Source organism: Cucumis sativus, chromosome 1 (genome assembly GCF_000004075.3).
Source record: "Cucumis sativus cultivar 9930 chromosome 1, Cucumber_9930_V3, whole genome shotgun sequence".
In the NCBI taxonomy this organism is placed as follows: Eukaryota; Viridiplantae; Streptophyta; class Magnoliopsida; order Cucurbitales; family Cucurbitaceae; genus Cucumis; species Cucumis sativus.
The window spans coordinates 690,706-713,441 of NC_026655.2; the positions used below are offsets into that span (position 1 = coordinate 690,706).

A 22,736-nucleotide genomic window follows, 5' to 3' on the forward strand; every position below is an offset into this window, starting at 1 on the left:
TAAAATTATCGTATAAATTATAACAAGTGTATAAGTTCGAATGTTGATTTGATTTTGATCATTTTGTAGTTCAATTTATACACTCAATTCTTATTATTGAAAATTTGATGGTATAAATAGCAACTTAAAACACCATAGATGGTGGTCTTGATAATTACTCTTATTTTTTCTTTCTATTCATTCATTCGTATCGGTAAAGATATTCGAATATATAAATAGTGAATAAAACACACATTACCATTTAATAGGTTAGCCATATATAGACAAATGACTTACCGAAGGCTATATTATTCTAAAATTTATCATAATATTAGTTTGTTAATTGGGTTTCCCATGCAACTGTACACAATAATCACATAAAGAGGGAGAGAATTCAATAACTAGTAATAGCAAATTTCATGATGAACTAAATAATAGGGCTGTCATCATACAAACACAAAGTGGGATCGAAATTGATTATATTATTATAATTGAAACAATTCAACACAATTTTTTACTTAATTACCAACACAATCAATTGAAAAAAGAAAGGCTGTATGCTATATTTTGATCATCACTTTGTTTTGAAAATTTACCCTAAAAGAAGATGATTGGAGTTAAAAGTAAAACATAAATTGATGCGCAATAATAGCAAACATTTTTCTTTTTCATATATATAATATTTTAGTATATGATTCGATATGATTGAATTTGAAATAAGTAACAAAGAAAATAATAAATAATAAATAAATAAAAAAAGAGAATTATATATATATATATATATGTGGTTTATTTTGCAAGTTGCAATTCATGGCCTCGGTCAGTACAATGGTGATAAATCCCTCAAATCAATTCTTTTTTTTTATTCTATATATTTCTTCCCTTTCTTTTGATGAGTTTATCATGTATAAGAAAAATAACTTCAAATACCCCCACAAAATTTCATTCTTGATCTATAAATTCTAGATCATATAGTGTAAGAAATGCATTATTGACTTAAATTCTGTACATATATTATATGTTATGTACGGTTTTCGATCCAAGGGTTTAGATGGTGCTATATATAAACTTTCTAATTCTAAAGTTTTTAAAAAAATTTCAAAAAAAATTCTTTAAATTAGTAAGGTTGGAGTAGTAATTGTAATTAAACCATTGAATTTTTAATGGTAAAAATTGAGCCTTTTAAACTTTGTTACAAGAATTAAAATTAAATTACTCTCATTAAACTTGTAGAAGTTGTAAGTTATTTGTGATAGTATTGTATAAGCTTTTGAGAGTTTAACTTTTATCCATTCGGATCTAATTTTAAACAAGATACTATAAGAGAAAGATTAGAAGGTGAAATGAAATATATCTCAACTAGATTGACATATCTTTGGTACCATTCAACTATATATCAGTCATACATGTTCGTATAGTCTTTATAGCTAAAGTTTGAGAAGGCAACTGCATCTACAACGACCACTACATTCTAATGATGGTCTTTGCAATGTACCCATTTCTTTTAAATACTGAAGGAAGAGAGATCCTAGGTGTGCACTCTAGTATTTTAACGAGGTTGATACACACATGTAATCTTATCACACCCTAAACCTAAAAACAAATATTTATTAAAAATTAAAGGTCATATATATATATATATGTTTTTGTTTTGATCAACAAAATACTAACCCTAATAATAAAACCACACTCTTTCTATGACGCTATGAATGAACCATTTCAAAAATCTCTAATTACTATGCTTAACCTTTCATCTTTTCTTTATTTCTCATTTTCATTTTCTATATGAATGCATATATATGTAAGTTGTCAAATCTTTTCATTCTCAATTGTATATACTTTTTATGATACATATATACTGTGTGTTAGTATGTGAATTGAAAATGGTATAATCCTTAATTGTGAGTTATTAATGACAAAAACAGACAAAGAAATATAAATGATAGGTATATATGTGTGTGTAATAGAGTGCATGAGAAAGAAAAGAAAGAAAGAAAGAAAGAATGGAATAAAAATGGGAGACAATCCCACAACCCTGATATTATTATTGGATGCAGGGTCATAGTCATTCTTTTGTTAGTGTACCCACCATTTATTATCCTTGTCTTTTGCATATCCCCTCTCCATTCCATTCCCCCCCTTACCCCTTTCTCTCTTCCCATCCACTAAATATACTCTCTTAGCTTCTCCCAATCTTTCACTTCCACTCAATACCCTCTCTTCTTTTGTTTCTCTCTCACCCGTCTCTCTCTTTCTTTCTTCTTCCTTCTTCAAAATTAGGGTTCTTCATCAAATTCAGCCCTAAATTACCAAATCTCATAAGACTTCTTTTAGTTTATGATCAAAGGGGAAAGGGAGAAAAAGAGGGTTTAGAGCTTTTCTCACACACTTGAAAGGTAATTTAAAAAAGGAACTTCCTTTTTTGGTGGGTTTTTATTGTTTTAGTTTTTTGAATTGATTCCAAAAGAAAAAAAAAAAAGGGGAAAGACCCTAGATCACACATGATGAGATGTAAGTTTACACACACACACAGACACATATATATGTAGCTTTCTTTTGTTTTGTTTGTATAAGTAATAAAAAAATTCAAATTAAAGAATAAAGGTTAGTTTTTGTTTGTTCTTATGAATTTATATATATATATATATATATATAGGGTTAGTAAAAAGGCTAAAGAAAGAAATTAATGTAGACCCTAATTTTTGACTGTATATGTGGCTAGGTTGAGCTTAATTTAGGGCTTTCTCTTACCCATTGTGTTATATCATATGGTTTTTTTTCTCTTCTTTTTTGACGTCTGTATGTTGAAAAACATATATAAAATATATATATTTTTTCTGATGACTTTTTTTTCTTTTTTTACTTTATTTTTCACCAGTAGTCATGTGTCTCATCTTCTTCACCTGAATTGCAGAATATATGTATATATATATATATATATGAAACCTGTCTTTGTAGCTGCTTTGCACGCAACCTCTACTTTCTTCTCTCAATTTACACTTTCCAAAAAAATAATAATAAAGAAATAAAGTAATAATTGATGGGTTTAATTAATTATCATTAACTTGCAAAAATCAAAATCTATTATATGGCAATGGGAGAGATGAAGAGATCTAACTTCTTTTTTCCTTTTAAAATACCATATCAACAATTCGGTAAGTCTCTAATTCGAGCATAGATTCAATTCTCCATTTTCGTAATTGATCAAGAAATGAAATTAATATATATAATTGAGTATAGGATATGCATGGGAAGAACAATAATAGTGTGTGTGTGTGTGTGTGTACACACACACATATCTGCAATTTATGCAGATGTTTCTGCAAATTTAATTTAGGGTATCGTACGTGTCTGTCGATGGGAGTTTTTTTCTAGTGCGCACGCGTGTGAAAGAAAGAAAGAGATCTTCATTCTGAACAAAAAATAAATTACTTGGGATCAGCTACAAAATTTTAAATATAATGTTCTTCTGAATTTCATCTGACTTTGTTCTAGAATTTCTTTTTCTTTTTTCTTTTGTTAAAAATAAAAGAAATTCCCTTTACTTTTTCTGATTAAACTACACATACACAGAGATGTGTAATGTATATATATAACTTAAAATGAACAAAAATAAATATATAAGAGACAAAAGAAACAAAGAACTAATTGGGTTTAATGTTTTAAGTTATTCATATATAATGGTTGTCTTGTTTAACGAATTAATTCAAACTTTAAGGTGTAAGAGAATGAGGGGAAAAAATATACCTCTTGTACTCTCTTGTACTGTTACCATTTTTTGAATGAATGTTGTTGGCTTTTGAGTCTGGAGGATGATAAAGGAGTTAAGGAAATGTGTTAACATGAACAGTAGAGATGTATTTCAAAGAATATCTTGGTAAGAATAATTAAAGAATATGTATAGTATAGATTAATTAGTTAAAAGAAAATTGATGATAATGTTCTTACTTTGATGGGTTAGGGCAAGGATGGCATCATCAAGTTCCTACAACTCTCCATGTGCTGCTTGCAAGTTCTTGAGAAGAAAATGCATGCCAGGTTGCATTTTTGCTCCTTATTTCCCACCAGAAGAGCCTCAAAAGTTTGCCAATGTGCATAAAATCTTTGGGGCTAGCAATGTAACAAAGCTACTAAATGAGCTTCTACCTCACCAAAGGGAGGATGCAGTGAACTCTTTAGCCTACGAGGCTGAGGCTCGAGTTCGAGACCCGGTTTACGGTTGCGTTGGAGCAATCTCCTTCCTTCAAAGGCAAGTCCAAAGGCTCCAAAAGGAACTCGACGCTGCTAATGCCGACCTAATTCGGTTCGCATGCAACGAGATACCTAATGCAGGAGTGAGTCATCAAGTGGTTCAGCCCAGCAGCCTCGGCAGTCGCCCAAGGGCATTAGATCAATATCACACAAGTTCAACAACTGGATATTATAATCATCTTCCTGCTTTTTCCATGGCTTATCCATTGCCTTGGAATGAAAACACTTCTGGTAATAACATCAATGAAGGAGGAAGAGATGGCAATATTTGAAGAAAAAACTTTCCTCCCAACACCAAAAAAAAAAAAAATCCTCAAAATAGGGTTTTTTTTTTCCCAACCCTAGAGAGAAAATTCTCTCTTCTCTGGTATGTCACTTCCTCATATATTTATATATATGTGATGGTTTTTTCTAGCTAGTTGGAATTAATTAATTTTTCTAGTATTATTATTTAGAGGGTGATCTTGGGATTTAGGTTATCTTAAACCCAATTAGCATTTTAATTCCCATTTAAAATCCAAAACAATTTCTATGAGAGTTCTGTTTTTTTCTTTTTTCTTTTTTCAAATTTTATGATCTTTGTGTGGAAGAAAGATTAATTTAGGGTCTAAAATAAGGTTGCTATGCATAGGGACTATTGTCTATTGTGTGAGGTTCAATTTCTAGAGAGCTCTTTCACCCTTTTCTTCTTTAATTTGTATCAAGAATTTAGTACTGCCATTGTTTATGCTTAAGAATAAATGAAAAATAATATTTTATCTCATATTTGTTGTGTCTTCTTAAAAGCAGATTCTCTTACTCATGTATATTATATAGTTTTTTATGTGTGTATATATATATATATACACGTCTATGTCTTAGCTTACTCTTATTTTTTAACCCTATGTAATATTCTCTCACTTTTCTTTCTACTTTCTTTTTAGAGGTCCCATATAAGCAAGCTTTCTTTTCTAATTTACCATTACAATTTTAGTTAAATCTAAATCATAAGTTGATTTATAGACCCATAAAAAGAAATGATCATTCAAGTCATCTCTAACCTTAACTTTGCATCTAACAATTCAGCTTCTATATATGGTAAAATTACGTTATTCTTCATGGCCTAATGTATAAGACTGAAAGAGGGTTAGTAGTTACGCGTGGCGTGAGTAGTAATATGTTGAATGACGACTTGAAAAATTCTCCGTTGTGTTGAGAAAAGAAAAGTGAATAAAAGAGGGGTTGTGTGGAAAAGTTTACTGGGGTTGTGATGTGTGTTGTTGAAAGGTAGAATTTGAAAAAATGCAAACTTTTCTTGATGGATTTTGGAATGATCAGAAAAAGGAAAGGGAAAAAATGCATTTAAGAATAATCACAGTTTGAAGGGGAAAAGATATTCTTTCGGAAAAAAAAAAAAACACAATTTAAATTGCGAACAAACAGTGTTCCTCAACTCCCTTTTCAAATTCTAGTCTTTATCTTTTTAGTGTTACAGTGCTAATATGAATCTCTTGGTGTTTGCTTTTTAATTTTAACCCAAAAAAGAAAAGAAAAGAAAAGAGAACCTATTTGCTATTTGGTCCTTGTAAATTTCAAATTAACAATGCACTTCCATTTTTCACTAAATCTACTTTAATTGTTATTAGTTAATTTAAAAGAATTATAATTAATGAAATTAATTTTAAACACTAAAGTGAATATTTATTTAGTAAAAAATTGAGGTTAAATAAAAGTAGAATATTGTACCGTTTTCTTTTTTGATATATTTCAATTTCTTTTTGAATATTGTACCGTTTTTTTTTTTCATGATCAAAATATCTAAAACAGTGAGTAAAAGTTTGGTTGGTCTCATTGGATTTGTACATTATAAACTGGTGGCTGTTTCTCATCCTCCCATGAATGGGGTTTTCAGTTTTCCTTTTTGATATATTTCAATTTGTTCACTTACCTTTTCACTGTTTTCATCTCCCCCATCACACACAACTTCAAAGCTTTACAGTAAAAAACCATACCCCCTAGCCATGTATTCACAGTAAAAAGCTTCTCTATTCTCTTCTTTCTGTACTTTGTGTTTTTATGCTTTCATTATTATCTTTTTAGTTTTGGGCTGATCAGAGTTTGCTTTTTGTTTGTACATTAATGAAACTTATCCTTTAGGGGAAAATAAAAGTTTATGATGACACTGCAAAATGTTCTGATCTTCATGGATTAAGCATTTCAAATTAACTGCCTTTACTGAAACATAAAAGCTACCCTTTAGATCTTGTACCATAGATCCATTTACCTCATGATCTACTACACTTCCTACCACTTTAATATCATTGAATTTGGTCCTTAAGTTTTTAAAATTTTAGATTTTTGAACTAATCACAGGAAGATATATCAGTCATTTGTGTTACCACCATATTGAATATGGTAATATTGTGTTAGTTGATAGCGTATTAGGGTTTTGGAGTGGTAAAAAGGGATTAAAGATGGTGTGTAAGGTTCAACCAAAGATCTTGAGAGCGTTAGGACCAAATTGAAATCCAAAACAATAAAGTATATCCTTTTTGGGTGTGTGATCATACTTGCAAGTAATACTATTAGTGCACAAAATCTATCAAAACCCCGAGTGTGAGAATAGTACTAAAGTCCTATCATTTCTTTCTATGAAAAAACAAGTTCAAACTGCGAAACATAAGTATTGAAACTTCGAATCAACACAGAAAACCAAAGCCAATAGTTTAACCATTTCTATCTGTGAAATTTGACTACACTGTAGATCAAATTCATGCTATAGAAACCCAAATTGATGAAGTTGAAACTCACTGTAGGGCAGGATAACCACTTCTCTCATGAACGGAGAAAGACTAAAAGAATCAGAAGAATTAAGAGCCATAAAGAAGTCTAGTACTAACCCCCAACCCCCAACTAGGGTTAGGGTTTATTACAAAAACCCATTATGAAAAATGAGGCAGAACTATAGTCTAAGGGTGTGTTTTAATTTTGTCACTGAAGATGGAAGATATAGTAATAAAATGAAGGCAGAACTCATGAAATTACATGAAAAGAAACTAAGAGAAAGAGGAGGGAAGTTTCTTTAGGCTTAAGAGAGAACAAATTGGCAGTACACATAACAGAAGATTCATCATCACAAGACACTGAAACACCCTCTCTCTCTCTCTCTCTTTTTATTTCTACAAATTACAATACAATACCCTTCTCTATATTTCTGTTTTCTCTCTTCACTTTTTTGTCGGTCCCTCCCAGCAGCCAAGCCAACTCCCACTATGAAGAGGAGAGTGGACAAACAAACCCCTAAGTTTCAAAATTAAAATTTAAAAAAAGAAAGAAAGGAATACTAAAAGTAAAAGTATGTTATTGTGTACTCTGTTTTTTCTTAGCCACGCACGCACACAAGGACACTGATCTGTGTGTCTGAATCGTATCTGGGATTTGGGTCGTCCGATCCCACATCCACTTTCCTCCAACTCATCGCCTCTCCTCCAACATCCCATTTATTCTTTCCTATTCAATTTAATCATCCCCATCCAATATAATTTTCCTATCAATATCATTATTCTTGTTCAGTTAGAAATAAACACTCTACAAAGAAACCTCTTCAAACATTATATTGGGAAAGAAAATGGGTTATTAGCACGTGAAAATGAACCAAATCCATAAAACCATCCAAAAGTTGAGATAAAGTCGGTGAAAATTATTCTTTCATTCTTTTCACATCACACAATCCATCTCAAAGCTCTAATGAATACAACTTGGGTGTAGGTAGTCTGAAGGGAGGTTGCAACAGTCTTAAATTGCGATTAGAGGATACACAAAGATATGAATACACAATGTACAATTAGATACTTCAATGTTTTTCATATATATATATACCCATATATCTCTCTTATGTTCTCTCATGGTGGAGTTGAGCTCCAACTCCCTTCCATGTCTACTGAAAGCTAAGGAGTAATAATTCTTTGGCTCATAACTAAACACACGTCAACTTTTTGTCTAGTTAACCTCTTATATTATAGGCTAGAAGGGTTCGCAACTCCCAACTTTCATACTTCATCACTCTTTGATTTTTTTAATGTCTTCTTTATGTTGTGGTTGCTTTTGAGGTCTGAATTGGGTACTGTTTTGGCTCAGAAGTTGGCCAGAGAGAAGAGAAGAGGGGTTTCCGAATATATTTTTTTTCTTTTTCTTTTTTGTGTATGTGTGAGTGAAACTGTAGTAATTTCAGAATCCATCATCATAACCCATCAATCTTAATCTTCTACTCTGCACACACAGAGAGAGAAAGAGACGTGGTAGAGAAGCAAAGAGTAGCTGAAATTCTGGCAGAAACTCATAAGCCTTTCATCATATAAGGACAAATATCATAGACAATAAGCCTTCTATTTTTGCCCCCACCACATCATTCTATTCACCCATTACAAATCAATCATCTTTAACTTCCAACACATTACATTATACATAACTTGCGTTTCAGCCCAAAATATTTAGCCCTTATCGTTTGAGAAAACCACGTAGAATGTCCTCGTGCTTTGATAAAATTCTCATACATAGTCTATAGAAGACTAGATTATTCTTCAGAATTTTATCAATTTGTAGGAACTAGGTTCTACTTTCTCTTAACTATTGACACTAACTTTTCAATTTAACTTAATAAGAAGAAGCGTTTGAGGCATGTTAATTGGATATATTTCACAACATACCATCATTCAAAATTAGATATAATAACATTTATTGAATGATAAATGTAATTTTTGGATATCATATATAAATTAAGGATTATTTGCAACCTTAGAGTTGAAATATTTCTTCTAATTATATCCTCTTTCACATTACTCATTCAAGTAGGTCTCCAAGAATGCTTATTATCTAGTTAAGATAATTTGATGCACTTTCTATTCTCGATCTTTCACTTGTGACTTGTTAAAAAAAATGACTTTCAGGGAGTGACACTTTCATCTACCACCTCTGTGAACATTTGCTCTTACAACCCTTCATTCATGATTATTCTTGTCCCCAAGTTCACCAAATCCTATATGTTCTGGACTACATTAATTGAGACAAAAGACTGATGTGCAGAGAGAATAATACACTTTAGAAACCAAAAATACTAAACCAATTGAAATTATATTGCATATACTATAAGAATAATCAAATTCAGAAAAATTATTACTTTGACCTTTTGAGCATGATGGATATGGAAGAATAATATATTCTTTTTCTTTTGTTTTTCAAAAGTCTGTCAACCCCAAATTAGGAAATGTGAAATCAATCATTATTATCGGAGAATATCTTTAATAAGTACCCATCTAACTTTTGAACAAAACAAAGTCAATCATATATATATATATATATATGCTACTATATGATAATATTATAAATGTAAAAAGAATCAAATTATTAACAAAAGAAGGGCTTTAATTAACAATTATTTGTAGAGTCCCCAAACAATTTATTCTAACTTTTGTAGAGTAATGGCTCCTACTATTAGGACTTTGAAACTTTGCACATGATCTAGCCTCTAGTCTAGCCTTAGAAAGAAGGGTTAGTTTATCATATGTGTATGTGGTTATTTCTTTGAAATTATTTTACTTTTCTTTTTTCTTCTATATTTATTATCAATATATTTTAACTCGTAAAGTTTTAATGAAAGCACCATTTATACAACGAAATACTATAAATAAATAAAAATATATATTATTTTGATTTACATTGTTGAATTTGACTCAATATATTGTTTTAATTTGATGCAAAAGCTTGAATTTGTTTATGTTCGTAATATTTTGCACGAATTATTTAATAATCTGTAATAGTATTAATTGGAAGAGTATAATAATATAAGAATCTGACTTTGTGATAAATGGATTGAAGGAAGAGTATATAATTCAGAGTGCTCAACCACACTCCAACTTTAGCAATTATATAAAGTTTGGAGATAACTTTAAATAGTTGGAGAATATTATTAACTTAGACATTACTCGAGTAAAAATTCAAAGTCACATATGCAATTTTCCTTCCCATATTATCAAACAGCATGGTACTGTAATTTTTAAATTTCTATTCAAGAACTTCAAATTGGCAATCAAGACCAATTAGGTTGTATAGAAGGTCTTTTCAGAAAAAAAAAAAGAAAGAAAGAAAGAAAGAAAAAGTTAATTGCCATCGAGCTATGTAGTTGAAGACAAAAGGTCTCAGATTCCCAAATTTGTATTACCACACCGTAAAAGGTTAATTGATTGATTAATTAAGGAAAAAGGGGAAAGAAAATAAAAACAAGGGTGATTTTGGCAATAATGGCACACTTGTATATTGGACCATAAAATAATGATGTTGAGCCCAAACAAGTAACATTTTGGGCTCACCATGGCCCAATGGGCCTATTGATTCATCTACCATTTAGTGGCGGATCCAAAATGGTGAGTAATTTCAAATTAAGGAAAATACATACATAGAGAATGTAGCAAGTTAGTGTCTAACATATCAATTAATGAATATGGGTATGAAGAGATCATATGTTTGAATTTTTCAACACCACACGAGCAAATTAAAAGAAAATAAGATAGAATAATAAGTTCATAAGAAGTTCCTAATATTTTCCCAGAGGAGCAGACGTCCAACTCCCAATTATCAGAACAAAAATTCTGATAGGGTTAAACTTTTTCCATTTTTGTTTTGATAAAGAAAAGCACATGGAAAACGAATTCCAGAAAATTCCAAAATAAATATCAAAGAAAAATGTTAATTATTCGTTGCCTGTATGATCAAGTCATAATCTACAGCAACTGCACTAAAATGTCAACTTCTCCTCCAATTATATTGTCTCCAAAAAGCATATCCTCCACCTCCTCCTCTTAGAAAATGCCATATAAGTAATTATATGTTATAAAGGCCATTTGGACCCAAATTTTGTAACGGTTACTCTTTTCTACTCTATATTCTAAAAATAGTCTATGTCTTCGAAACAAACTATTATAACTCACGGACTCATTAACTAGATTTCTAAACTCTCTTAAAACAGTAAATGGCAAGTTCCTCCAGAGACTTTTGATAAAATCTGAGCCAAATTGTAAGGCTAAGTGGTCCACAGCCACACACACACACACAAATACTTATCAGAATCAGAATGAAATTTGGAAAAATATTCGTTGGTTTTAATATCACATGGGTAATGCATTAACTAACAAGATGAATTTATAACAAGCAAGTACCTGTTTGTTGTGTTGTTTGTGCAACGAGGCTACCATTTTCTTTTCTTTTTGTCACTGTCGGTTGGCCACCACAGCCCTCATCTCTACGCAAAAATCTGTAACATTGAAGGAAGTTGTTCTCAGAATTTATGGGTCCTCCACTCTTCATTTATTCTATTGAAAATCAAACAAATTTGAATTTCAATAATTTTACTCTTACTAGTAGTTTATGGTTAATATTAGGACTTATAAAAACAGTTGTACGACCTATAAAACAAATCTTGTTCAAGTAAGGTTGTGTCGTTTAGGATAAATGTGTAGCCATCACTTTGAACGTTGAACCTCAAAATCCATTCTTGAATTGAAGTTCAATTCCAATTCACCATAGCACACTGCAGGTCGTTTTCAGCAAAGGAATCCTATGACAAATTATAACCTAATCTTTTTATGAGTTGTCGGTAAGCATCCCCATTCAAATTCGTCGTTATTTAGCCTCAGAAATTTATGTCACTCTACTGTAAGTTACTGAATTTAGTATTGACCATTAAACAATTCTCCTCTTTTACCAACTTATTACCATTTTCTGGGGGTGGTTGGTAAGGAAGAATTTTCTAGTTGCTGAAAGTGTGAGCTAAGGGATGATAAAAACCTCGAGTTTTTTAAGGAATTCATTTCCATAATTCAAATAAAGTTTATTAAGGAAGAATCTTAAAAGTAACTGAAATAGTTAGTATTTTTAGATGATTGTGTCTTGTAAATATTCTTTACCCAATAGTAATAATATAACAAGAGTTCAACTAGCATAAAGAATGTATAGACAACCTCGAAGTTAGACGTTTGATCATCTCTTCATATTGGGAAAACAAACAAACTTTACTTCTTGAAAACTCATGTCAAGCTGCTGTGTTGGATATATATAAGTTCAATTTAAAATGGACAACATCAAATGAATGTAAAAGAATAGTCATCATCCTAGCGCCTGACCCCTAAGGTATTAGATATATAGAGCTGTCCATTTGGCTATGGTACGTGTGGACAAGAGAAATTTACCTGTCATGCAACAAGTGTAAAAAGGCAAAAGAAGAAGGATAAAAGAAAAGTGGTGACATTTTTGCAATTGAGATGCATAATTGATCTCAAGGAATATCTATAGCATGGGAAAAAATGTTCCAAGTACAGCACTACTATTAATACTTTTTCCAAGTTTCAAAGCTTGTAGGGCCTTTTAAAAAGTGCTGCATATCCATCGACTCAAAGTTACCAAATAATATGAGAGTGATGATTTAGTTTTTGCAAAACTTTCTCGTGTGAGTTAACATATATCAGATTCTCAATTCGAATGGGGTCACAGGTCAAATCTGTCTGTATTTTCTTGTATAAAATGACAGCCATTCACGAGCCTCATAGACGTTTCCACTAATCATAACTCTGAGAGAGAGCTAGTCAAATAGAGCAAGGGATAAGCACAGCCAATATAGGTACCCCAAATGCAGCTCTTTTATGGAGGAGCTTTTGTTCAGAGTTCACATCAAACACATCTCTCTTTCTTATTTCCTGTCTATAAGACCTTCTTGAAAAAAACTCACTCAGTAACCCAGAAAGGCTAAAGAAGCAAAGCCCTTCAGTAAAATGGGTGTATGCTCAAGCAAAGATGGGAGTGAGATTTTTTATGATGATGTTAAAGGATTGAAAGAAAAGATAAGGCTACTTAGAGAGGAAGTGAGGGGAGTAATCTGCGAAATGGATAAAGAGACTAAAGCACATGAGAAAGACATGGTGGTTTTTGCATTTAAGGAGGCAGGTTGGAAAACAGAGAAAAAGAGACTCAAAGAGGAGGTGAAAATGTTGAGGAAGAAGGTAAAAGAGAGTTTTACAGAGATTGAAGAAGGAAATTTTGGAGAGAAGATTGCAACAGAATGGGAAATGGAGGGAACTCCAAATACAATCTTTGAGCAGATACAACAGGAAAGAGCACGAAGAGATGAAGCCATTGAGAAGTGGAAACAACTTTATCACGCTATCAAGATTGAACTTGATGACCTAATTCAGAGGACACATAATGGTATGTGTATGAACTTGTCTTATCTTGTCTTATCTTATCTTATCTTATCTTCCCTTTGTTTCTGAATTTTCTATCGATTGTCTTTCAATTTAGCTCAAGATTAGAGATGAGTGAAGGACGACCTTACTTGAACAAGATCTGTCTTGTGGGTTGTACAACCGTGTCTTTGAGTTCTTAAGATTAGAGATTAGTGAAGGGTAGCAAAAAACTAAGACTAAAGAATTTCAATATCACTAACAGACACTTATCATTTACTTTGATAGGAGATGGATTACATTGGGGAGTGACTGAGAGGACGGAAGCACTAAAAACACAATTACAAGCAAAGGAGGAGACCATAAAAGCCCTCAAAGAACAAGTAGTTTCAATGGAGCAAGACAAATATAAGAGGAACAGAGAAATCGACATACTGAGGCAAAGCTTGAGAATCATGACCAGTAAGAAGGAACAGCAGATAGAAACTTTCCATAAATGCGTCTGTAAGTAACTTGCCAATGAAATAGGCATGAAAACAGAATTTTCAACACTACATTAGAATTAAGAAGAAATAATGAAATGCCAATTGAAATGTTACTAGTTGTAAATGTGTCCAGGAAGGTTGTGTTACCTTTGCACACCCACCCTTCATTTCAACCCAAATGTTGTTATTCTTATTATCATTACGTTGGCATGGTCCTAAAGATCAACATTTTTGTTCAAGACTGGGATTTTGACAAGTGTTACAAAAGATGAAAAAGAAAAGGTTAATCCTCCCTCAGTTAACACAGACAATTGAGGCTTAATGATAGATAGATAGGCCTATCATTCAACTTTTATAGTGATCCTAGATTGAGTTATTGTGATTTAAATTTAGAATAGGATGATAATTATTGTTCAAGTTATACCTATACTCAGTTTCACCAAACACTAGTCACTAACACAAGAAGGAATAACTTATATGATAAATAATGTCCAAGTTCTTATATGATCTAAGTTGCATTATGGGACTCTAGCACATCAGTAGGCAGTAACATCCACTATCCAAATTTTGTTAAATCACCCATGAACCAAAAATCTTAAGCTGATAGATTACGTTAAATTTACTAATATCAATGCTTCCACACATTCTCTCTGTTCTACGAACTTGAAAATTATAGTATCAACGTTCCAGCGCTCCTCCCGCACTTTGGACTAAAAACCCAAGAACTAGAAATCAATATTATCACAAGAAAACAAAATTAAACAACTTGAACAAACTAACTCCTACTCTGATACCGCTAGGGGTGTGCATTGGTCACTTTAAATCAGTTTTTCGACCAAATCGCCACCGAACTAACTATGGTAGATTTAGTAAATGTTTAAACCCATCCCGACCGCCATGGAGTACAAGTGGATTCGGTTGGATTTTGTCAGCTTAATTCTTTAGAGGTTGTTAATTAAATTGTCCGTTTAGATTTTTCCAAACTGACACAAACTAATCTCTCTTTTTATTCGACCCACCACCTGGTCGACTCGGTTTTACAATCTATTATCTTTCACTCCTAGATACCGCCATAAATCATGAACCCAAAATCTGGATGAGTTAAGGTAAATTTAATAAGATCACTGTTCCAACAAATTCTGTGCCCAATCTTGCAAACATTCATACGCACTATATAGGACCGATGGGAGATATGCTTCAACTTGTACGAGGGATATCTATTTGAAGGGAATCATACGCACTCTAATTGTAATGAAACATGAACGATGAAGTCCATCATACCAATAAATAGAATGGCAATAGTTATTTTGGAGCATTAACGAAAACCAAACATACCTTGGTTGAACATCTTGTGGTAAGATGATGGAACAATCAAACCAAGCTCTCGGAAATCGACTATCGTAGCATTGACGGAGAAGAAACGAACTGAAATCGCTACAATGGATGCCTGAAACTGGAGGAAGAAACAGTCATGAGCCTTCGCGCCATAAAACCTTTTATTCTTATTCTTCAAATTTGGCGATTGCTCCCCCCAATCAAAACCCATTTAGGCTATCCGTAATTAAAATTGATATCATTGTAACAAATTGTTTTGAGCATAATCACAAAATTGTTCAATATCCTTAAACATCTTGTAAACTAATTTGATTTAGAATTGAATTGTTTACTTTAATTTGACTTATACTATGGCTTGGTAAAATTTCATCGCGATTATAGAACACAACGACTTTAATGTTACAAAACAATCTTTATGCTATACATTCTTTAGATTTTCTTCTTCAAAATTCGATACCCAAATAATGTGGTTGTGACCTAAAATGAAGTAGGGTTGCTAACTTTCATAAAATAAAATAAATTAGAATTTCTATTATATTGATGATTTAGAAATATTTATGAAAATTCTGACATTAAATTTAAGATTTATTAAGAATTTAAAAGTACAATAACGAATTGATATCAACCAAGTTAAACGTTTGAATTTCTCGTTGAACTAACGAAATGTTAATTGTTTAATTAAAAAAAATAGTATCATAAAAAGAATGAATGTAAAAATGTTTACACAATATTATAATAAAATTTGCTATATTTATCATTTCTAATATTTTTTGAAAGATAGTTGCAAATATGATGATTAAATTCAAAATACTTTGAAAATTTTACGAGAATGATTACGAAATATAATCATTATATATACAAAAAATTAAGTATATAATAATATTTAAAAAATTTGTAAATATAACCAAATCTATGGATCCATTAGTGTATAATTTATCGAACAGATTTTGGTGTATTTACGTTGTTATATATTTAATTATTATTAAAAAAAAATGACCGATTATAATTCCTCAAATTTCTACCGATTGTAATTACGTCGTACAAGGAATTGAAAATGGGCCGGGCGGAGTATGGACCCAAATGTTGGGTTATCAACCTTTTAAGGAGACACCTATTCAGTGACACAGCGTACGGTTAAAATTGCATGGTTTACGGGCCCATTTGAAGGCCCGCCCCATTTCAACTTTATTACTTTTTTATTTTGATGAAGACCTATTTATTTTTATTTTTTTAAAAAAAAACAACGTAGCTAATATTTTATTAAAAATTGTTAAATAATCATTAGTTCTATGTGTTCGAGATTTCATTCATGAATTAAACTTTATAAATTGATTTATATAGTTGATATATTCTTTAATATGAACTCATTTGATGTTTTATCTATCTCGAATATAAATTAAGACTTTGAATTTCTTGATTATTCAGTATTCATAATGATGTAGAGAATTTTCACGAGCTTTTGGTAGGTTTGGCTCCATTTGTTTGTTAAGCTTGAACTTAGGCTTAGACTCATTTGCTTGACGAGTTTGGACCCATTATTTCTTTGCCCCAATTTTTTGATATGAGAAAACAAGATATGATAACGTGAACTCGATTTAATTGACCATTTGCTGTTGAAAGGCTATGTTTACAATTTAGACAGAGATAGGAATTTTAATAATTCTAACATCATTGTTTCTTTATCATTAGCAAGTACATAAATAGAACAAGAGGAATGAAGCTACAAAATTAAATTAAAAAATCATAATAATATTAAAAAAAAAAAATTGAGATTGAGAATTAATAACAAACATTTTCCTCTAGTTTTTTTTTTTTTCTTTTTTTCTCATTTCCATTTTCAAATTTACAGTTGCCAACCCAAAACCCCCACTGATTCTTCAACCTCTAACTCTCTAAGGCCTTCTCAGCACTTCACTAAGATCAGATGTATGAGTATGAGCTGATGATCTCAGACAATCTCTCTATAAATAAATTGTAGGTTTCTTCACGGTCAAGCATACTAATTCGAACGTATTTCGAGCCAACACCAAAATGTTTTCCACTTCGTGTGAGGATCTTGTGGCGTCGGAGGAAGTTCTCACAATCATCAACGTCATTTCGGTCGCATTTTAACCATGCGAAAGCTGCAAGAATGAAGCAAAATACACAGTCAAATTATTTAAGATTGCATAATAAGCATAAGTGGGAAAAAGATGTATCAAGAGATTTTTGTTGTTCTTGCCAGGTTGAGTTCCCAAGTAGTTGTCAAAGAAGTTGCAATGTGCAGGAGAAAAATTAGGCAAACTAAATATGCCACTGCGTTTCACTGCCTCCCTTAGCAGCCTCCACCGCTTGGTCATGAGGGCGTGGCTGAAATGGAAGAAGGATTCCGCATACTCCAGACCACCGGCCTGTTCACAACTGTTGGATACAACTTCAAGAACTTTGGCAGCCCGAAGCTGTGAGTCTTTAGACACACCAATGGTGTTCAGCTCTATGAATTTGATCATTCTCTTTGCAACTTCAACATCCTTCACTAGAGCCCACCTGACATTTGGAAGAATAATGGCATTAGAATACGAAGACAACTTCGTTCAAATAGTCTCAAAACGGTTCATAGCTAACTAACCCAATGCGCAACCCAGCATGGCCAGTACATTTTGACACGGTGAACAACGACAAGTCATTGTCAGCTGGGGTGGATATTGGGGTATATTGTGGCCAATAATAAGCAAGGTCATGGACCAATATACCACCAGTTCGGTTGACCACGCCATGTCGGACAAAGCCATCAGGATTGTTGGGAGAGGTGACCAATTCAATGTAAGGCTCGTCCTTGTCAAATACCTTTGCATCGCCAGACCATTTGTGGAGCCCCGACTTAACGCAGTCGGTCATCAAAGGGTAAGACTGCAATTCATTTGAAATTAGGTTCACTCAATCATTTTCTAACAGTCATAGCAGTTAAAGATAACAGAAACAATTTCATAATTCCCACACGAAAGCAATGTGTTATCAATTCGTATCGGTCAAAGACTATGTGAAAGACCTAACTAACTAACTGTGCCAATTTAATCAAAGGAACATGTTTTAATTCCTCGACATTGCAAATAAATACATATAAGTTCCTGTTTCTCAGTCCTTCCATATCATTAAAGAAGATTTCAGACAATGCATGTGGAGCAACTATTCAAAAAAAAAAAAAGAAAAAAAATGAGCCTCCAAAAGAGAATAAACAAATAGAGGAAACCGGTGTTGACTTTATCAGATTCTAAATTAAACTATAATTTGTTGGAACAATATGTAAAACCATGTGTCCTATCATGAATCGTACCGAGTAGTATGGGGCTGCAGAAACCACGCTGATCGGGTTCGACGAATCTAGTGGGGACAAGGCATAGAGGGCAGCTAAGAGAAGTTGAGACGATCCCGTCCCGACGACAATGTGCCTCCCCTCAGTCACGGCATTACCAACCACCTTGTGTATCCTCACAATTTGCTTAGCAAATTCAGGCTCCATGAACCAACAAAGGTTCGTAACATCAGAAAAATAGCTCATTGATTGCCATCCAGGGATCACTATTGTAGTCTTGTCCCCCATTGGCTTCCAATATTGCTCATACATTGTCGGGTCACCACTACATTAATACCATTATATAAATCAACATCAAATTTTCAAATTAAGGACAACGACCTCAGATTCCCCAGGAGGCCAGAATCGTCAAGAAATCTATCAGAGTAAGCATTAAACATAACCGCAGAGAGGGAAAAAGATTGACAAACAGTATGGAAAAGGGAACAGAATGGAGGAATCCTCACGTTTACTGGTTGTGCAACAGATCAATCATGAACAAAAATCTAGTTAGGACCCAAAAAGTGGAGGAACAACATTCTAGATCTAGACAATTCTAATTTCTCTCAATGGATCTAAAGGTGGGTTTGGTTTCCAAAGGCAAAAAACATGCAAGAATAACTCTTTTTACTTTTTTACAGTGTTCATTATTTACTTTGTTCTTAATGGGCGGCCAAAAGTTAGAGCGTTTCCAATTGATTTTAGGCAACCCACGTAGCTCTTCACCCTCTGAAGAAAGTCAAAAGCATAAAATGGTGTTGCATGCAATGTGGAATGTAGTCCACACCACTACCTTAGATCACAAGAAGCTTTAATGTGTACCTCAAAATGATGTCTCTAACAATAAGAGTCTTTACGATAAAAAAAAAAAAAGACCAAAACCATGTTTTAGTAACAAACGATATTATACTACTATAGAGTTATTTTAAGGTATGTTATCCCTAACCCTCTATATCCTTTTGCTTTTTGAGTGAATACCCATGAATACCCATTTAGGCTAATAAAGTTCATATCAATACTGATTCTTCAATGTCTACTCAACATCTGAAAGACCTCTATCTCACTAGCTTAAATGGAAAAAAGAAGAAGAATAAAAAGTTCTTTCAGTCAAAAAGACAAACACCATAATGGCATTTCTTGGGGTCAACTTCAAATCACCACCATTCATGGTGCATGTTCTAACTTAATCCAACAAATTTGAATAATATTTTCCTCACCAAACACACGTACTCCCCTATAAACACGTCATATTGCAGCAACTTTAACTCGACAGAGTATTATAACAGTAAAAGCACAAGTCTCAAAGTAAAAAGAACAAAAGGGGCAAGAGTAGTTTCTATTCTAAGTTCTAACCTTTCTAATTCTTACCCTCGAAAGTCTCAAATCCAAAAACAAAAGAGCTTCAGCTGTCTCTGTCTATGTCTTCGTTTTGCAGCAACAAAAGGGGGTTGGGATCTTCTTTCAAAAACCACTTTCTAGAGAAACTCCATTAACTAAGCATCCTCGTTTTAATTTATTATTTATTTGAAGAACTAACATGTTTGTGTGCTACCACCAAATAAAGTAAAATATTTTTTTATTTTTCCAAAATATTACTGACATTCCACACAAGGTTTTGCCTTTGACACCCCCAAAGCAAAGTCCACACCTAGAAAAGCTAGAAAAAGCTACTTATACATTGAAATTACCCACTTACCCTTTCTCATTAGAGGAAAAAAAAAATGTCAAATTGCAAAAGGAATGACTTGTTCTCAGTGTGAGTAATGAACTGCTCTGGAAAAATATGGAAAACAGTATATCATATTAGAAATGACCATGTCTTTCGTAACCTGATAGTGTGTATAGCCATTTTAGGAACAAGTAATTAGTGATACAAGGCTGAAAATAGACTACTAGAAAGAACACAAATTTCAACTAGATATACTTTCCTATCTGTGTTGAAAAAGAAAAAGAAAAGAACCAAATGGATTGAGAATGAATCAGAGAACTTACTGGTCAAGATTAATGACTCTATCGGTCGCAAGAGGAGTTTGAGTTTCAGGAGCAGCCGCTGATGGACATGACAGAGAAGGTAAGGACAAAAATGTCATTTTGGCAACTTTAGCCCCTTTCTCGACCGCCATTGAAGCTCCATAGTGGAGCTTCTCATTCTGATTTACAGCTCTTAAAATCAAACTCACATTCAAAGCTAGAGACAGTACGAAGAAATTCCTGAGTGAAACCACACCCATTGTTTTTCGAAAAAAACAGAGTATTGAAAAAGAAGAAACAGAGCAAAGAAGAAGGAATCGATGTGAATGAGAAATAATGAAGGGAAAAGGGAGAATATATAGCAAAAAAAGGAAGATCAAAATGCCAAATGGATGAAACGATTTACATAAGAGATTTGAGTTTCCAAGGCATGCAGAATTCAGAAATTATGAACATTCTCTTCTCTTGTACAGTCAATGAAGTGATTTTATGACTAAAATATAGTTGAATATTGAAGTTTTTTGGACTTTAAATAACAGTTTCGAAAACAAACCATACCGATTCTTCTGAACTCGTAAAACTTCAAATTTTGAAATCAGCTTTCGCCATTTTCAACAAACTTTTCCCAAAAATAGAAGTCGAAATGGGTATTACAGTGAAGAGAAAAACAAAAAATTTAAAAGTTCAAATGTTACTCAGTTTAGTCGCCATTTTTTAAGCTTCAAAGGAACAGAAGTAAAGAGAGAGAAGTGAGAAAGCAAAATTAGAAAAACAGAATCGAAAAGGATGAAGAGCAATCTGAAGAACACATCCGACAAAAAGAATTTTCTTTTTTTCTTTCTCAAGAGTCAAAAAATCCCGCCACGATTTTCCGGGAAATTGTGCACTCTCACTGCTCCATACTCATACACAAAGGAAAAGAACACACCTTTATATATATGTGTGTGTGTATATACTCCTCCACATTGAACATGGCCATGTTTGGGTGTAGCTTATGTTGCATTAAATTACATCTTTTTCGAGAACTAAAGTATACCCATGTTTCAAATTATAATGATTTAGAAAATACTTTTGATCTTTAATCTTAATCTTATTGGTAATGATTTAGCTTTTGAACATTTAATATGTAACAATTTCCTGGTTGATACGAAAACTAAGAAAATTGAAAGTATATGAATTAAATTATATTGAATTGTTGCATTAAGAAAAGTTTAGGGAAAAAGATTATATATTTGGCTCATTAGGTAATAGAAATTTAAAGATGAAAAAGTGATTGATTAACACGTGGTGAGTGTAAAAGGTTTGCACCTAAACTATTTCCTATTGTACAGCGAAATCATAACCACTGAATATCAAAATAGGTTAACGAAAAAAGCTGCTCAATATTTTGTAAAACAAACGGCTCTCTAACCGAACGTGGAATATACGATCAAAGTACCATTTTGGTCATTCAAGTTTTTTCATTCTCTATTCCTATACTAAACCTTAAATTTTGTTTATTAAATTATTTTTTAAAAATAACAACAATTTTTAGGTTGAAATTTTATTTTAAACCATAAAAACACTAATAATAGAAATCACACCCATACACGTCCATTAATGTCTAAATATACTAAATTCAAGTTTTTTAAAAAAACACTAAATTAGAATTACCAAAAATATGATTAAATAAGTTCAGTAAGAATGGACTAAAATGAAGTTTAGTGAGAAAAAAAGTCATTAGTTACATTAGTGATAGAGAAAATTAAAGGAATTTTAATAATTACAGCATCGTTGTTAATTTATTAATTAATTTCAAAATTGCTCTTAAAAAGAATTATAAATGGTTTTCATTAGATCACTGTTTGAAGAAGTTTTTTCGTTACTATTAAATCATCACATAATAATACATTTATGGTAAACAAGAACGAGCAGAAAACAACGAAAATACTATCTTTAAAATAAAAAGCAAAGTAATATGCATTTCACCTAATGTTACCACTTATATATCATTAATCATAACACAAAGTTTGACTTTCATTAAAATAAGCTTATAACTATAATAATAACTTTTAATTTAAGTCCTACACACCATAATTTTAATTAGGTAAACCAACATTTGTTTATTTTTAGTTTTTCTTAGGTAGATATGTAAGAAATAGAACTTTTAAACCAAACACTAACTAGTGGAATTACTAA

The 22,736-nt window shown here is 32.2% G+C and overlaps 3 protein-coding genes and 2 long non-coding RNA genes across 9 annotated transcripts; 2 read left to right on the forward strand and 3 right to left on the reverse strand.

Moving 5' to 3' along the window:
• Positions 1-732: 732 nt before the first annotated feature.
• Positions 733-4,065, reverse strand: LOC116402256. Of its 2 annotated transcripts, XR_004214764.1 has the most exons (3): positions 3,928-4,065; positions 3,727-3,784; positions 733-3,391 (listed from the first exon to the last, which is right to left on the reverse strand). It is a non-coding gene; the product is annotated as an uncharacterized LOC116402256 (long non-coding RNA). The 2 variants fall into 2 exon arrangements; XR_004214763.1 differs by having other exon boundaries at positions 733-3,784.
• Positions 1,968-4,993, forward strand: LOC101205890 (protein LATERAL ORGAN BOUNDARIES). 2 transcript variants are annotated; one of them, XM_004138221.3, is made up of 2 exons: positions 1,968-2,375; positions 3,941-4,993. In XM_004138221.3, exon 2 carries the CDS (start codon positions 3,948-3,950, stop codon positions 4,500-4,502), a length of 555 nt encoding a protein of 184 aa, XP_004138269.1. In that variant the 5' UTR covers positions 1,968-2,375; positions 3,941-3,947; the 3' UTR covers positions 4,503-4,993. The 2 variants fall into 2 exon arrangements, with proteins under 2 accessions (XP_004138269.1, XP_031737414.1); XM_031881554.1 differs by lacking the exon at positions 1,968-2,375 and adding an exon at positions 3,740-3,856.
• A 5,619-nt stretch (positions 4,994-10,612) lies between these two features.
• LOC116401745 lies at positions 10,613-15,611 on the reverse strand. Its single transcript, XR_004214089.1, has 2 exons — positions 15,257-15,611; positions 10,613-11,515 (listed from the first exon to the last, which is right to left on the reverse strand). It is a non-coding gene; the product is annotated as an uncharacterized LOC116401745 (long non-coding RNA).
• Positions 12,707-14,160, forward strand: LOC101204691. Its single transcript, XM_004138047.3, has 2 exons — positions 12,707-13,461; positions 13,725-14,160. The coding sequence occupies exons 1-2, from the start codon at positions 13,029-13,031 to the stop codon at positions 13,946-13,948; spliced, it is 657 nt and encodes a 218-aa protein (XP_004138095.1). The 5' UTR covers positions 12,707-13,028; the 3' UTR covers positions 13,949-14,160.
• A 1,290-nt stretch (positions 15,612-16,901) lies between the features above and the next one.
• Positions 16,902-21,465, reverse strand: LOC101206126 (tryptophan aminotransferase-related protein 2-like). Of its 3 annotated transcripts, none has more exons than XM_011656838.2 (5): positions 20,580-21,465; positions 18,570-18,873; positions 17,865-18,145; positions 17,478-17,782; positions 16,902-17,379 (listed from the first exon to the last, which is right to left on the reverse strand). In XM_011656838.2, the coding sequence occupies exons 1-5, from the start codon at positions 20,816-20,818 to the stop codon at positions 17,177-17,179; spliced, it is 1,332 nt and encodes a 443-aa protein (XP_011655140.1). In that variant the 5' UTR covers positions 20,819-21,465; the 3' UTR covers positions 16,902-17,176. The 3 variants fall into 3 exon arrangements, with proteins under 3 accessions (XP_011655140.1, XP_031736085.1, XP_031736084.1); XM_031880225.1 differs by lacking the exon at positions 20,580-21,465 and adding an exon at positions 19,956-20,527; XM_031880224.1 differs by lacking the exon at positions 20,580-21,465 and adding an exon at positions 19,941-20,527.
• Positions 21,466-22,736: the final 1,271 nt, after the last annotated feature.